Source organism: Cherax quadricarinatus, chromosome 18 (assembly GCF_038502225.1).
Source record: "Cherax quadricarinatus isolate ZL_2023a chromosome 18, ASM3850222v1, whole genome shotgun sequence".
NCBI classification, from domain to species: Eukaryota; Metazoa; Arthropoda; class Malacostraca; order Decapoda; family Parastacidae; genus Cherax; species Cherax quadricarinatus.
The window spans coordinates 29190090-29207976 of record NC_091309.1 but is presented as its reverse complement, the minus strand read 5'-3'; the positions used below and the strand labels follow the sequence as shown (position 1 = coordinate 29207976).

At 49.8% G+C, this 17887-nt stretch overlaps 1 protein-coding gene and 1 long non-coding RNA gene across 8 annotated transcripts in view; one reads left to right on the top strand and one right to left on the bottom strand.

The window, feature by feature from the left end:
- The window catches only part of LOC128689458 (A disintegrin and metalloproteinase with thrombospondin motifs 16-like), a 282538-nt gene that overhangs the window by 77875 nt on the left and 186776 nt on the right, over window positions 1-17887 (bottom strand). For all 7 annotated transcript variants that reach the window (XM_070086357.1, XM_070086359.1, XM_070086356.1 and 4 more), the window contains one exon: window positions 16148-16864. In XM_070086357.1, the coding sequence (XP_069942458.1) occupies window positions 16148-16864 (717 nt within the window). The remainder of the gene's footprint in view (window positions 1-16147; window positions 16865-17887) is intronic.
- The window catches only part of LOC138852882 (uncharacterized), a 223734-nt gene that overhangs the window by 62582 nt on the left and 143265 nt on the right, over window positions 1-17887 (top strand). The gene's annotated exons all lie outside the window — the stretch shown is intronic.

The following is a 17887-nucleotide window of genomic DNA, read 5'->3' as shown; positions in this document are numbered from 1 at the left end:
GTTACTACTACTGAGAGCTCGGCGACGCTAATGTATGTCGTCCCAACATACAACTAATACAAACTAGAGATGGCAGGTATACGGTTTGGGCTGATTCTATACAATGTCAAAGTACACAACAATTGAACATTATAACATACATAAGTAGAAAATTGGAATGGAAGCTTACATAACTGAAACTGTAATGCAATACAAGGTATAATATAGCACAACTCATCAAATGAAACTCAACGTTGGGATTACACAATAGAAGTGATAAAAAAAAAATTTGATCGATCGATCTGTATTCATGTGATCTACGGATTCTGAGGAAGGAATATATACAAAGAAAGAAGTGTTTAACAGAAAGGCAGATTCGGTGCACTCAAATCTAGACTGTTAACTCTCAGAATTCGGAGAGAACGTGAACACAAAAAAAAATTCTTGAATACTGATAAGTTGATACTGTAATTATTCATCTATACAGGTTATTTACATTTAACCCCAACTCTGCTAGGGTAAGATTGACATATGCAGAATGGGTGTCATCTCTGGGAGGATCAAACTCTTTAGCACTGGCTAACTCATGCTGTATTTGAGGCAAATCTGAATTGGAAGTTACAAATGATACTTGAGGATTTCTCAATACCTGTCGTGTACGTAGGGAATAACGACATTCAGGTTGATCGTTTGATTGAGTATCAGAGGAAGAGAGTACAGGATCAGGAGGATTGTTAGAATGTCACATTAGTCTGGGTTGGAACATCATTATCATCACATACTAACTTCATATGATCTAAATGCGATCCTTTATACTGACCAGTACTAATCTCTCTAACCTTATACTTATTACCAGTGATATGTTCAACTACTCGATAAGGACCAACAAACTTTTGATCAAGCTTTGGCATTGCAGACGTTTTGTTAAAGTTAGTCAGCATAACTCTCGAACCTACTTTGATTTTGGATGGCTTTGCTCGAGTGTTTGCGACTCTTGTAAATTCTGCTGTTTATTTATGAAGTGTTTCACGGATTCTTCTAAAAACACTGAGCTAAGCTGGTACGAGTTGCTATGAAATCATCAGGGCTGTAATTTGGTTTCGGATTAGAATATAACAACTCATAAGGCAAACGTTTATCTACACCGTACAATGCATAATGTGGAGTGTCACCTATAGAAACATTGTAAGCAGAATTTATAGCACACTGCACATCAGGTATAACTCCTGCCTCCACAGGTGACCACCAGTCACCACTCCTGCCTCCACAGGTGACCACCAGTCACCACTCCTGCCTCCACAGGTGACCACCAGTCACCACTCCTGCCTCCACAGGTGACCACCAGTCACCACTCCTGCCTCCACAGGTGACCACCAGTCACCACTCCTGCCTCCACAGGTGACCACCAGTCACCACTCCTGCCTCCACAGGTGACCACCAGTCACCACTCCTGCCTCCACAGGTGACCACCAGTCACCACTCCTGCCTCCACAGGTGACCACCAGTCACCACTCCTGCCTCCACAGGTGACCACCAGTCACCACTCCTGCCTCCACAGGTGACCACCAGTCACCACTCCTGCCTCCACAGGTGACCACCAGTCACCACTCCTGCCTCCACAGGTGACCACCAGTCACCACTCCTGCCTCCACAGGTGACCACCAGTCACCACTCCTGCCTCCACAGGTGACCACCAGTCACCACTCCTGCCTCCACAGGTGACCACCAGTCACCACTCCTGCCTCCACAGGTGACCACCAGTCACCACTCCTGCCTCCAGAAGGTCCAGGTGATGGTGCAGTCTGCTTCCAGTGTTGCGCCCTTCAACACTGCAACTGGTGGGGAAAAAGAGAGAGTAACAGACAATGACTTTCTTCATAATGTCCTGGATCAAAATGTAACGAAAGGAGGAAAATTCCCGCTACACAAGCCAAATGAAATAGGGAAGGGGGGGGGTATGGAGTGCTTACTGGCGCTGAAGTTCTATTTGGCGAGGACACCTTCACATATACGTGCATTTTGCTGATCAGAGCCCCTGTGCATTAAGTCTGAACTTCGATTAGATTGTGATCGCAATTAGTTTGATATGTCTCACCAGGTCCTTATTATTTGTAAAGATAAGGTCAAGTGTGTTTTCAAGTCTTGTTAGCTCCACTATCTGGTGACTTAGGGTGTGTTTATCGCAGAGATTTAGTAGCTCGTGTGTGTGTGGCCTTTCATGTGCGCTACCTCCGGGGATTGTTTCTGCTATAACATTATTTGCTAAATTCTTCCATTTTGTATGCCTTAGGTTGAAATCACCAAGCAGTAAGATGTTTGGGGATGGAGCTGGAAGGTTCCATCCCCAAACATTAATTTTCAGTAGATGCTCTTTGAACTGTTGGGAGGCTGCATCTGGTGGCTTATATACAACCACGATGACTAGGTTTTGGTTCTCGATCTTTATTGTTAGAATTTCAACTACATCATTTGTGGCGTTCAGTATCTCCGTGCAGATGAAAGACTGACATACAGACCAACCCTCCCATCCCCCTTGTTGCCTGTTCTTTCTACATCAAAGTGATCTATTGTGTGGGTCTCTGAAGGCTGCAAACATCGCATTTGACTCCTCTATAAGTCCACTTTATAAAAGGTATTTTGTTGGTGGTGGATGGCTTAAAGCCCTGTATATTAGCAAATATAAACGAAGTTGTATTTTGTGCTTGGGGGGATTTAGTTATTGGCATCAGCAGTTGTAGTTCTGGGCGGACATAGTGGAGTCACTGGCTGTGCCTCCTGACCAAAAAAACTCCAAGGTGGACTATTTTTATTTCCTTCCATTTTCTTTTGTCGTTTCCTGCCATTAAAAACTCGCTTGGACTGGGGTTGTCGTAACTACTACTGTTTGTCTTGTGAGGTCTGTACCTCCTGGTCCCTTTTAGATGGTATAAAGGACAGCTGATGATGTAGCACTGTTTTTGGAGGACCGAATTATTATTATAAAGAAAAGAAGCGCTAAGCCTGGAGGACCGAAGAGTGGCACATTTCTGGGCGAAAGAATTTACAGGAGGGAGAGCTACACACTCCTTTAAAAAGGTCACGTCATTATTTTGGATGCTCAAAGTTGCATGTCCCATTTGTTTTCCCTGATATTCCATGCTTACAGATGCCCCAAACATAGAATTTGCACAATTTCGCTTTTGGTTGGGTAGAATTTTTGGCGTGTTCTCAAGTTGTGCAATTTCTCTGACTGCACTATAATCCTCAGTATCCAAGCCAGGGCCACCCCGTTCTGCTTCCGGGGAACTACTTTCCCCACAAGAAGACTCCTCCACTACATCTGTAATTTGGGCTATGGTCTTGTGCAATAATGGTTGTGTATAAGGTTTTAGTGGTGATTGTGGTAGGGTCTCTAGCAGAGTCTGGACTGGCACTAAGGCTGGGGGCTGAGTGAGTCATCCCTGGGGCTGGGGGCTGAGCCTGGTCCAGCACCAGCACTGTGGACAGTAGCACTAGGACTGGGGGATGGGTCTGGGTTAGCACTGTGGGGGGGGGGGGGTTAACTGATGTTTTTGTTTCCTGTTTCTTTCAGTAGGTAGCTATATAGTTTTGAGTATCTGTTGTGGTACGGGTAGTCTGCATTTTTTGTGTTGTGGTACGGGTAGTCTGCATTTTTTGGTTCACTTCTATGTCTTCCTCCCATGTTTTATATATCTTTGGTTGACTGTCCAAGAGTTATCTTTATTTTCTTGCTTATTTTTATTATTTATTATCCTCTTTAGTACCTTTCTGATACCCGCCCAAAGTTCTGTCTTTATTGCACAACCAGAAGCACCTTCCTAGGTCAAGGTCATTTTTTGAGGCAGTGTTTACTCTTGCACAAGAGTTATGATGCTTGGAAGTTAGGTATCTTATTAAGTTTCGCCTACACAGTAGGCTTCTTCAGTCGGATACAGAGGAAGCAGCAGAAGCAGTGGAGATTTGAAGACGAAGAACACTTGGCACTAAAGGGATATACACGAACAGAAAGAAAATGCAAGCCAGAATTGTACATCTCGGTGTACACTGAAAATTTTCACTCTTCTTTACAGTAGAATTAAAGTAAATTTGCTGTCAGTGGCTAGGTGGACTGCAGTTTATTGGCTGTAAACCTAACGAACTAAGCAATCCATTCCCTAACATACGTCATCATAGCTAAGGTTAGAAAAATTATGAACATCTAAAGAAATATGTTAGCCTTCCACTAACATGGTGACGGCTATACCATGAGGATACACATTCCATTACTGACCCTAGTATTAATCATTAAGACTTGGAAGACCACTGGGCAGTTTCTACCCTACAAGGGTATGCATCAACGTTTTATATGAACATGTTAAAAAAAGGATTCAGATGGCTACTTTGAACCCACAGGTAATGAATGGAGATCCACCAAGAACCTGACATCAAAGTACAAGGCCTATTTTATCTGTATGAAGAAACTAGGCAACTAACTCTGGTCATGCGAGTACCCACGCAATGATCCTTTTGGTCACTTGATTGAGGGCTGAAGTTGCCTTTGCGATCCACGCCATTAAAAATCAACTAATGTTGTAGATAACTGTAAGACTTACACTTAGTGCTTTTATTCACCTAATAGTAAACAGGTGTGATGTGCCTAGGAGTCACTCGACTGTTGTGGGTAGGAGGTAGTATGTCAGCAGCGCTTTTATCCAGTAAATTAAAACATGAAAAATATCCAGTAGCTTCGTACAGTAGGCTACACAAACTTATCGTGATCATTTATAAGAAGAGAAGCTTATAAACATAATTTTCATGATGACTAAGACATTACAGTTCAGTAATGATAGACTGGTCTTTACAAAATGACAGTAATTAATCACAGCCAAGAACCACACGAGTAGGTGGCGTATCGGAATTCGACAATTGTCTAAAACACGCGATGTTCGTACACATGAAACGTTGTTTTAAAAACTAACGAGGCAAGAAAAAAAAATATGAAAAAAATGAGGACAAAGGAGGACGAGGTGTAGGATGACAAAAAAAAAAAAAATAAGGATTGTTCTTCAAACTTACTCAGCACAACTGAAAACTGAAGTCTGACCCAACATATTTGTAAATGCGAGGCTTAAATAAGCTACATTGTACCGCATGATCTTGCAAGGTAAATTCAATTGAATGTTTGCAGATATGAAGCTAACAAGTGAATGAGGCAAAATTAAGGTAACATGAATCAATAACCCAGAATAAACGAACGATCTTAAGTCAGTGGACTGCCAAGGGAATACGCAGTTTTGAAAGGTCAAGGACAGAGAACACTGAGCAAAGAATAAGAGGGAGAGACGAAATATCGTAAAAGCCGGAAAGACCAGGAAACTAATACAGGCGAGAGGGAGCAGGTAACAGTTAACACACAATGTGATTAAAATTAATCAATGCGGAATAAAACAGCAGAGTAGCTTTCTCGAGGATTATGAATCATCACGCAGCAGAGAGCATTGAGGAATGGAGAACACAAAATTAGTTTCAAATCTAAGCATGAAAAAAACTGAATATGCTGAAGGAAAGAAGGCGGATAACGAGCAGTACGAGGATATTAGGAAGGAGAAACTAGAGGCGATATAGACGAGTGAAGCCAGCTCGAGTAACCTATGTGCAGTTTTTACCTGATCAATATGAGTGACGCATGGCCACTCTCACCTGTTCTAAACTTCCTCCCCTACTGTATAATCGTAAACGCAACCCTAACTTCCCACCCCTTTCCCCTACCCATTACACAACTTAGTTCATGTCCATAACCCTACACCATGTACACAGCTTGCCCTTCAAGCCTCACTACGTACAATTATACATCTCCGTCAGCCACTTAATGTAAACAGTCTACATGGACCCCTCTCCCTCCTTCATACAACAGACAAAACCTCCTTACCGCATACAATGTTTTGTACACAGAGCCACCTTCCTTCCGTCACGCAAAGTTCACAGAGCCTCCATGTCCTGTACAAAGTGTACCTAGTCTGAGTGTACAGATGTTTTGGTCATGGTGGAAGGGAGGAACTTTCATAACAGTTCGCATCAATTGACCAACAATACACGAATAAGAAATGGAAACCTGTTACAAGTTTTGCACTCCGGCAGGATAACTGATCATTTCTTTATCTCACTAAAATGTATGATGACAGGTAAATCGTGGAATGTTCTATTTTAACATCTGCGTATTATTAATAGTTTTTTTTTTTATTTCGCTGGAGTTTCGTTTTTTAAGCTGAAGAAGCCTTGTCTAAGACTGAGCCTCGAGGGTAATCATTCTGGGAGTCAGTTAAACAGATATACTACGTACATACCTGGGAATAAGTGTAGAAGTTTACAAGAAGCTTAACATTACCTCTACCAAGTGCCAGATTAATTAGGCTATGTCCACGTGGGCCTCAGTTGTCCGCCAGCAACAATAACCTGCTTTAACAGGTAATAAAAAAAAAAGGCTGATCCCAGGCCAGGCTGCCAGGTCAAAAAACTTTGGATACCAGTGAAAAGCTTGTGTACAAGGTGAACAGAGCAGGGTGTGTAAGGAGACATGCCTATACGTCGCCCCCAGCCTGATAATGTAACCAAGGATGTGTTGCGGGTAGTTAATGATCGGAGGACCCGCTCCCTCGCCTGCCCTTTCAAACTATCCCATCCCTCGCCACCCTCTCTATTTACATTATCTCTTGCCTGCCCCCTCCCTTGCCTTCCGTTCTAAAACAAAGTACATTAATGCTGTACGTAAAGCTTTATGAATGTCGAAGTCTGGCCTGTTCTCCAAGCCTGTAAGCCAAGTCAAAATGGCACTTCCCATAATACATACCCTCCATTCGCTCCAATTTGTCTGGATTCATTAAAAATAGATAGCAAACCACACATAGTAAAGAACAGAGCAAGACGTCATTAAAAGTATTTGTTTCGCTCAGGGAGAGCGAAGCTTAGTTAATTTTTTTGGTCTGTGTATCTAAGCATACCATTCCAGCTCCATCTTAGAAGTCCAGTAAACTCTTCTCAGCTGCGCCTCCCGTCCCACAGACTCGACCAGCTGCGCCTCCCGTCCAACAGACTCGACCAGCTGCGCCTCCCGTCCAACAGACTCGACCAGCTGCGCCTCCCGTCCCACAGACTCGACCAGCTGCGCCTCCCGTCCCACAGACTCGACCAGCTGCGCCTCCCGTTCTTCCAGCTGCCTGATTCCCCATCAATATCTCTTACAGCTGTAGTCATAAAATCTTACCATGCTTCATGTCCATCCAGCTAATGAGAAGTTTACGTCTTATTTCATTGATTCCTTGAAAGTGAATCATGTAGTTGGTGGTCCAGCTACACCCCTCACTCTCCTGGTCCAGCTACACCCCTCACTCTCCTGGTCCAGCTACACCCCCCTCACTCTCCTGGTCCAGCTACACCCCTCGCTCTCCTGGTCCAGCTACACCCCTCGCTCTCCTGGTCCAGCTACACCCCTCGCTCTCCTGGTCCAGCTACACCCCCTCACTCTCCTGGTCCAGCTACCCCCTCACTCTCCTGGTCCAGCTACACCCCCTCACTCTCCTGGTCCAGCTACACCCCCTCACTCTCCTGGTCCAGCTACACCCCCTCACTCTCCTGGTCCAGCTACACCCCCTCACTCTCCTGGTCCAGCTACACCCCCTCACTCTCCTGGTCCAGCTACACCCCTCACTCTCCTGGTCCAGCTACACCCCTCACTCTCCTGGTCCAGCTACACCCCCCTCACTCTCCTGGTCCAGCTACACCCCCTCACTCTCCTGGTCCAGCTACACCCCCTCACTCTCCTGGTCCAGCTACACCCCCTCACTCTCCTGGTCCAGCTACACCCCCTCCCTCTCCTGGTCCAGCTACACCCCCTCACACTCCTGGTCCAGCTACACCCCCTCACGCTCCTGGTCCAGCTACACCCCCTCACTCTCCTGGTCCAGCTACACCCCCTCACTCTCCTGGTCCAGCTACACCCCCTCACGCTCCTGGTCCAGCTACACCCCCTCACTCTCCTGGTCCAGCTACACCCCCTCACTCTCCTGGTCCAGCTACACCCCTCACTCTCCTGGTCCAGCTACACCCCTCACTCTCCTGGTCCAGCTACACCCCTCACTCTCCTGGTCCAGCTACACCCCTCACTCTCCTGGTCCAGCTACACCCCTCACTCTCCTGGTCCAGCTACACCCCTCACTCTCCTGGTCCAGCTACACCCCCTCACTCTCCTGGTCCAGCTACACCCCTCACTCTCCTGGTCCAGCTACACCCCTCACTCTCCTGGTCCAGCTACACCCCCTCACTCTCCTGGTCCAGCTACACCCCCTCACTCTCCTGGTCCAGCTACACCCCCTCACTCTCCTGGTCCAGCTACACCCCTAACTCTCCTGGTCCAGCTACACCCCTCACTCTCCTGGTCCAGTTACACCCCCTCACTCTCCTGGTCCAGCTACACCCCTCACTCTCCTGGTCCAGCTACAACCCTCACTCTCCTGGTCCAGCTACACCCCTCACTCTCCTGGTCCAGCTACACCCCTCACTCTCCTGGTCCAGCTACACCCCCTCACTCTCCTGGTCCAGCTACACCCCCTCACTCTCCTGGTCCAGCTACACCCCCTCACTCTCCTGGTCCAGCTACACCCCCTCACTCTCCCGGTCCAGCTACACCCCTCACTCTCCCGGTCCAGCTACACCCCTCACTCTCCCGGTCCAGCTACACCCCTCACTCTCCCGGTCCAGCTACACCCCTCACTCTCCCGGTCCAGCTACACCCCTCACTCTCCTGTCCCAGCTACACCCCATCACGCTCCTGGTCCAGCTACACCCCCTCACTCTCCTGGTCCAGCTACACCCCCTCACTCTCCTGGTCCAGCTACACCCCCTCACTCTCCTGGTCCAGCTACACCCCCTCTCCTGGTCCAGCTACACCCCTTCTCCTGGTCCAGCTACACATCACGCTCCTGGTCCAGCTACACCCCCTCACTCTCCTGGTCCAGCTACACCCCCTCACTCTCCTGGTCCAGCTACACCCCCTCACTCTCCTGGTCCATCTACACCCCCTCACTCTCCTGGTCCAGCTACACCCCTCACTCTCCTGGTCCAGCTACACCCCTCACTCTCCTGGTCCAGCTACACCCCCTCACTCTCCTGGTCCAGCTACACCCCCTCACTCTCCTGGTCCAGCTACACCCCCTCACTCTCCTGGTCCAGCTACACCCCCTCACTCTCCTGGTCCAGCTACACCCCCTCACCTCCTGGTCCAGCTACACCCCCTCACTCTCCTGGTCCAGCTACACCCCCTCACTCTCCTGGTCCAGCTACACCCCCTCACTCTCCTGGTCCAGCTACACCCCCTCACTCTCCTGGCCCAGCTACCCCCCCTCACTCTCCTGGTCCAGCTACACCCCCTCACTCTCCTGGTCCAGCTACACCCCCTCACCCCTCAGCTACACCCCTCACTCTCCTGGTCCAGCTACACCCCTCACTCTCCTGGTCCAGCTACACCCTCTCACTCTCCTGGTCCAGCTACACCCCCTCACTCTCCTGGTCCAGCTACACCCCTCACTCTCCTGGTCCAGCTACACCCCCTCACTCTCCTGGTCCAGCTACACCCCTCACTCTCCTGGTCCAGCTACACCCCCTCACTCTCCTGGTCCAGCTACACCCCCTCACTCTCCTGGTCCAGCTACACCCCTCACTCTCCTGGTCCAGCTACACCCCATCACGCTCCCGGTCCAGCTACACCCCCTCACTCTCCCGGTCCAGCTACACCCCCTCACTCTCCTGGTCCAGCTACACCCCCTCAGTCTCCTGGTCCAGCTACACCCCTCACTCTCCTGGTCCAGCTACACCCCTCACTCTCCTGGTCCAGCTACACCCCTCACTCTCCTGGTCCAGCTACACCCCTCACTCTCCTGGTCCAGCTACACCCCTCACTCTCCTGGTCCAGCTACACCCCTCACTCTCCTGGTCCAGCTACACCCCCTCACTCTCCTGGTCCAGCTACACCCCCTCACTCTCCTGGTCCAGCTACACCCCCTCACTCTCCTGGTCCAGCTACACCCCCTCACTCTCCTGGTCCAGCTACACCCCCTCACTCTCCTGGTCCAGCTACACCCCCTCACTCTCCTGGTCCAGCTACACCCCTCACTCTCCTGGTCCAGCTACACCCCTCACTCTCCTGGTCCAGCTACACCCCTCACTCTCCTGGTCCAGCTACACCCCCTCACTCTCCTGGTCCAGCTACACCCCCTCACTCTCCTGGTCCAGCTACACCCCCTCACTCTCCTGGTCCAGCTACACCCCCTCACTCTCCTGGTCCAGCTACACCCCTCACTCTCCTGGTCCAGCTACACCCCTCACTCTCCTGGTCCAGCTACACCCCTCACTCTCCTGGTCCAGCTACACCCCTCACTCTCCTGGTCCAGCTACACCCCCTCACTCTCCTGGTCCAGCTACACCCCCTCACTCTCCTGGTCCAGCTACACCCCCTCACTCTCCTGGTCCAGCTACACCCCCTCACTCTCCTGGTCCAGCTACACCCCCTCACTCTCCTGGTCCAGCTACACCCCCTCACTCTCCTGGTCCAGCTACACCCCCTCACTCTCCTGGTCCAGCTACACCCCCTCACTCTCCTGGTCCAGCTACACCCCCTCACTCTCCTGGTCCAGCTACACCCCCTCACTCTCCTGGTCCAGCTACATCCCTCGCTCTCCTGGTCCAGCTACATCCCTCGCTCTCCTGGTCCAGCTACACCCCTCGCTCTCCTGGTCCAGCTACACCCCTCGCTCTCCTGGTCCAGCTACACCCCTCACTCTCCTGGTCCAGCTACAACCCTCACTCTCCTGGTCCAGCTACACCCCCTCACTCTCCTGGTCCAGCTACACCCCCTCACTCTCCTGGTCCAGCTACACCCCCTCACTCTCCTGGTCCAGCTACACCCCCTCACTCTCCTGGTCCAGCTACACCCCCTCACTCTCCTGGTCCAGCTACACCCCCTCACTCTCCTGGTCCAGCTACACCCCCTCACTCTCCTGGTCCAGCTACACCCCCTCACTCTCCTGGTCCAGCTACACCCCCTCACTCTCCTGGTCCAGCTACACCCCCTCACTCTCCTGGTCCAGCTACACCCCCTCACTCTCCTGGTCCAGCTACACCCCCTCACTCTCCTGGTCCAGCTACACCCCCTCACTCTCCTGGTCCAGCTACACCCCCTCACTCTCCTGGTCCAGCTACACCCCCTCACTCTCCTGGTCCAGCTACACCCCCTCACTCTCCTGGTCCAGCTACACCCCCTCACTCTCCTGGTCCAGCTACGCCCCCTCACTCTCCTGGTCCAGCTACGCCCCTCACTCTCCTGGTCCAGCTACACCCCCTCACTCTCCTGGTCCAGCTACACCCCCTCACTCTCCTGGTCCAGCTACACATCACGCTCCTGGTCCAGCTACACCCCCTCACTCTCCTGGTCCAGCTACACCCCCTCACTCTCCTGGTCCAGCTACACCCCCTCACTCTCCTGGTCCAGCTACACCCCCTCACTCTCCTGGTCCAGCTACACCCCCTCACTCTCCTGGTCCAGCTACACCCCCTCACTCTCCTGGTCCAGCTACACCCCCTCACTCTCCTGGTCCAGCTACACCCCCTCACTCTCCTGGTCCAGCTACACCCCCTCACTCTCCTGGTCCAGCTACACCCCCTCACTCTCCTGGTCCAGCTACACCCCCTCACTCTCCTGGTCCAGCTACACCCCCTCACTCTCCTGGTCCAGCTACACCCCCTCACTCTCCTGGTCCAGCTACACCCCCTCACTCTCCTGGTCCAGCTACACCCCCTCACTCTCCTGGTCCAGCTACACCCCCTCACTCTCCTGGTCCAGCTACACCCCATCACGCTCCTGGTCCAGCTACACCCCATCACTCTTCGTCCAGCTACACCCCCCTCACTCTCCTGGTCCAGCTACACCCCCTCACTCTCCTGGTCCAGCTACACCCCTCACTCTCCTGGTCCAGCTACACCCCTCACTCTCCCGGTCCAGCTACACCCCTCACTCTCCTGGTCCAGCTACACCCCTCACTCTCCTGGTCCAGCTACACCCCCTCACTCTCCTGGTCCAGCTACACCCCCTCACTCTCCTGGTCCAGCTACACCCCTCACTCTCCTGGTCCAGCTACACCCCTCACTCTCCTGGTCCAGCTACACCCCTCACTCTCCTGGTCCAGCTACACCCCTCACTCTCCTGGTCCAGCTACACCCCTCACTCTCCTGGTCCAGCTACACCCCTCACTCTCCTGGTCCAGCTACACCCCTCACTCTCCTGGTCCAGCTACACCCCTCACTCTCCTGGTCAAGCTACCTCCCTCACTCTCCTGGTCAAGCTACCTCCCTCACTCTCCTGGTCCAGCTACAACCCTCACTCTCCTGGTCCAGCTACAACCCTCACTCTCCTGGTCCAGCTACACCCCTCACTCTCCTGGTCCAGCTACACCCCCTCACTCTCCTGGTCCAGCTACAACCCTCACTCTCATGGTCCAGCTACAACCCTCACTCTCCTGGTCCAGCTACACCCATCACTCTCCTGGTCCAGCTACACCCATCACTCTCCTGGTCCAGCTACACCCCTCATTCTCCTGGTCCAGCTACACCCCTCACTCTCCTGGTCCAGCTACACCCCTCATTCTCCTGGTCCAGCTACACCCCTCACTCTCCTGGTCCAGCTACACCCCCTCACTCTCCTGGTCCAGCTACACCCCCTCACTCTCCTGGTCCAGCTACACCCCCGCACTCTCCTGGTCCCGCGACACCCCCTCACTCTCCTGGTCCAGCTACACCCCTCACTCTCCTGGTCCAGCTACACCCCCTCACTCTCCTGGTCCAGCTACACCCCCTCTCTCTCCTGGTCCAGCTACACCCCCTCACTCTCCTGTTCCAGCTACACCCCCTCACTCTCCTGATCCAGCTACACCCCCTCACTCTCCTGGTCCAGCTACACCCCCTCACTCTCCTGTTCCAGCTACACCCCCTCACTCTCCTGTTCCAGCTACACCCCCTCACTCTCCTGTTCCAGCTACACCCCCTCACTCTCCTGTTCCAGCTACACCCACTCACTCTCCTGTTCCAGCTACACCCCCTCACTCTCCTGGTCCAGCTACACCCCCTCACTCTCCTGGTCCAGCTACACCCCCTCACTCTCCTGATCCAGCTACACCCCTCACTCTCCTGGTCCAGCTACACCCCCTCACGCTCATGGTCAAGCTACAACCCTCACTCTCCTGATCCAGCTACACCCCCTCACTCTCCTGGTCCAGCTACAACCCTCACTCTCCTGGTCCAGCTACCTCCCTCACTCTCCTGATCCAGCTACACCCCTCACTCTCCTGGTCCAGCTACACCCCCTCACTCTCATGGTCCAGCTACAACCCTCACTCTCCTGGTCAAGCTACCTCCCTCACTCTCCTGGTCAAGCTACCTCCCTCACTCTCCTGGTCCAGCTACAACCCTCACTCTCCTGGTCCAGCTACAACCCTCACTCTCCTGGTCCAGCTACAACCCTCACTCTCCTGGTCCAGCTACACCCCCTCACTCTCCTGGTGCAGCTACACCCCCTCACTCTCCTGGTCCAGCTACAACCCTCACTCTCCTGGTCCAGCTACCTCCCTCACTCTCTCTCTCATTAGTGAAAAGTTTAATCTCACTGGTCACTGTTAAATAATTGAACTGAATTAGGTTAATGCTCTACAATTCTGGAAATAATTAGACACGACAGCGAGGAACGTAGAGGGAAGCTCTATGTCGGATTGTGGAGTTCTATGCTGGATCCGTGGAACACACTGCTGGATCCGTGGAACTCTCTGCTGGATCCGTAGAACTATCCAGAAGAGGTAGTAACGCCATCTGGATTCACGTTCACAGTTGGTGCAGCTCCCGGCCCTATCAGGTGAAATGTTTTATATTTGCACCGAGAAATTGCAGTCTTGTTAGTAATGTGTGAGAGAAAGGGGGACATTTTTGTTCCATTATATTGGCACCCAATTACTCCCACACACAGTCTAGGTAAGTAACTCCAGGTGACCTTGATGAGTTAACCTATCACGCACTCGCTACAGTGACCTCTACAACCTCGCTTATTCCACACACCCACGACAGTGACCTCCACAACCTCGCTTATCCCACACACCCACAACAGTGACCTCCACAACCTCGTAAATCCCACACACCCACGACAGTGACCTCCACAACCTCGCTTATCCCACACACCCACAACAGTGACCTCCACAACCTCGCAAATCCTACACACCCACGACAGTGACCTCCACAACCTCGCTTATCCCACACACCCACAACAGTGACCTCCACAACCTCGTAAATCCCACACACCCACGACAGTGACCTCCACAACCTCGCTTATCCCACACACCCACAACAGTGACCTCCACAACCTCGTAAATCCTACACACCCACGACAGTGACCTCCACAACCTCGCTTATCCCACACACCCACAACAGTGACCTCCACAACCTCGTAAATCCCACACACCCACGACAGTGACCTCCACAACCTCGCTTATCCCACACACCCACAACAGTGACCTCCACAACCTCGTAAATCCTACACACCCACAACAGTGACCTCCACAACCTCGTAAATCCTACACACCCACGACAGTGACCTCCACAACCTCGTTTAGGGAGGCCACTTTTTCGAGACTAAGTTTTCTCTGCATGTGATGTGGCGGAGAGTTATTCCAACTCTATAAAAGTCCACTTTAAGTAAGAAGAGGAAATGAATGTAAATAGGTCCACTTGAAAGTAAAAATATTTCAAGACAGGAGTCCACTTGAAAGAGTACACTATAAACTACTGTAAACCAGCACTTGAGACTTTGTTTATACTTCTCATTAAGTGTTTACAGTTGTCAAACGTTTGATTAAGTGTTTATATTTAAAAATTAGTGTTTGTACTTGTAAATATTTATACGGGTAAATTAATGTTCACATTCGCTAATTTGTGTGCACTTGTAAATTTGTGCATTCTTACAAATGTTTAGTTTTGTAAATCTGTTTGTGCTTGTTAGTTTGGCTAGTGTTTCTGAAATTAAGACTGACCTAGGTGTAACGATACTAGTTTTTTACAGCAAGAGTGTATTCCAAGCACAGCCTGCTACTTCCCTCTGCTTCCTTGATGACTAGTTTGGTATCGGGAAAATTCATCAGATGTTTTTCCTTGTTGATGTTAATATTTAGCACGCCTTAACATAGGTATGACTCGAAGGGCAGATTTGTTGCATTACAGCGATGATTAGTGGAAACATTGTTCATGTTATCTTTCTGGCTGACTCCTCTTCTGTGTTCGCTGATGATTGTGTTCAGGTTCTTACCAGACTCCATATGATATGTAGACTCCGGAAGTGGTGTTTTTGGTTATGGATTTTTTTTTATTAATTCCTTCATGATGTTGGAGGGTTTGTTGGTAAGCCAAATATTGGCTTTAGCTAAGGATCTGAATAGATTATTGCTGGTGTTGTTTACAAGTTAGATTTATTTACTCGAGTTGGTTTCTTGACTGGCATTGTGGAGTATTTTCTCAACTCTCCTCCTGGAGTCGGAGATGAATTGTTGTGGATAGCAAACTTCAAGAAAGGTTTCACTGATGTAATGGTCAACAAAAGCAATAATCTATCTAGTTCATTAACTATGGCCAATTTTAATTTTATCAACAATCCCTGCAGCATCATAAATTACTTGATTAAAAATAAATTCATAACCAAAAACACCACTTCCGGAGTCTACATGATACCCTGTGGAGTCTGTGGTAAAAATTATCTAGGTGGAACCTGCTGAACCTGAACACAGTCATCAACGAACACAGAAGAGAAGTCAGCCAGAGATGAACAATGTTTCCACTAGTCATCGCTGTAATGCAACAGATCTGCCCCTTGAGTCATACCTATGTTAAGGCGTGATAAATGTTAACATCAGCAAGGAAAAACATCTGATGAATTTTCCCGATACCAAACTAGTTATCAGGGACGCAGAGGGAAGTAGCAGGCTGTGCTTGGAATCAACTCTTGTCAAAACCAGCTTCTTTACACCAAGGTCGGGTTCTTTCCTGTAACTTAGTGCTTATAATTGTATCTTACCGTTAAAACTTTTAAATTATTGTTTAAAGTAGAGCTCACCTCGAGACACTGAGGCTGGTGGATGGAGAGTGACTTGCTGCCGAAGCCTCGACCACAGATGTAGCACACCATGGTAGGTGCTACTGTGCTACCCTTGTTGCCCGTTGATTGGTTGCTACTTCGCCCTAAGGAACCCGTGGAGCTGTTAAGATCGAAGGCGCTCTCACTCTCCTCCTCGATCTTACCTATGTTACGAGGAGGATGTGACGCTCTGTGCTGGATGGCAGTGACTAGTTTCTCACCATTTTCATGTTTGCTCGTAACTTCCCGTTTTCGATTAGATAACGGACTGATACCATTTTCATTTTTTTGGCTCGGGGAAACATCTCCCTGGTATATTTCTATGTTAAAGTCTTTCTGTCCTTTAGAAATGGAAGCCTTTTGTGTCTGGATAAATCTCTTTAAAGGAGCGGACTTTTCTTGCGTGTCTGCCTTTTTGGCGAGTACAGGAGACGTCTCTACACTCCGGGATTTATTAATGTTCACAGCGCTAGGGGGTTTTAACCTGCTCTTTCTGACCGGGTTCTTCTTCTCGTCGTCGAAGCTCTTGCTCTTGTACTTGAGAGCAGTTGGCTTGGTGACAATGAGCTTGTTGAGAGTCTTGGACTTGGTCTTCTCCTCCTGGGTCTTGGGCTTGTACTCCTGCATGTCAAGCGGGTGACTGTGGAAGCGCTCAGGGTTTTGTTCCTTGCCGCAGGTCTGGCATGGCTCTGGGATCTGAAAACACAAACTTATATTACTCATATTATGGTATACAGTGAATCGGTCTCGGTCTCTCGGTCTCTCTCGGTCTCTCTCTCTCTCTCTCGGTCGGTCGGTCGGTCGGTCCGTCGGTCGGTCGGTCTCTCTCTCTCTCTCACACACACACACACACACACACACACACACACACACACACACACACACACACACACACACACACACACACACACACACACACACACAGGCATCATATACAAGGGATTAAATATCTTAAAATTAGATCTGTTTCTTTCACTGTCTCGCATACAAAAATCACCTCTGAATTCGACTGAAGAAGCCTGCTGGGTAAGCTTTTTCCACGGGCGTCTTTCACAAATTTGAAATTCAAAACACAAATTAAGTTCAACGACAAAACCACCGAATTAAAGCAGTAAATGTGTGAGACAGTAAATGTAAATTGGATTGTGTTTATACAAGAGGATGATCTGGTTGATGGAGATTTAAACCTAAGCAATCCCCAGTTTAACAGAACAGTGAAATATCTGACAAGAAGGTAAAGAATCAACTACCTGATACTGATACCACAACAGCAATACCACCAGCCTAGATAACACCATGGGTTTTTAAGGGAATGTTCAGACGAACTAAATTATCCACTATGTTGTTATAAAGGGGATCTCGCTACAAGGCAGCAAACTAGCAGACAAATGAAATATGGCAAAACATGGGAACGAAGGAAACGGTGAATAGTCTGGAGAAAACTAGGAGACTAAATAAACACTGGGAAACAGAAGGTTCTGACTGACAAACAGTTCTAGTTTCCATCAGTAAGTTTCTGTATATCATATACCGTATATTATGTTATTACGACAGTTACTGAAAGTAGTCAGTACAAACAACGGAGGAGCAGATTATATCTATTCAGACTACAAGAAAGTTTCAGTAGCTACAAGAACAGAATGAACTGGAGGTGTAGTAATTGTGTAGGAGTTCGGGATATTGGCAGTTTAGACGGATATGTTGTGTATCTTTATACGT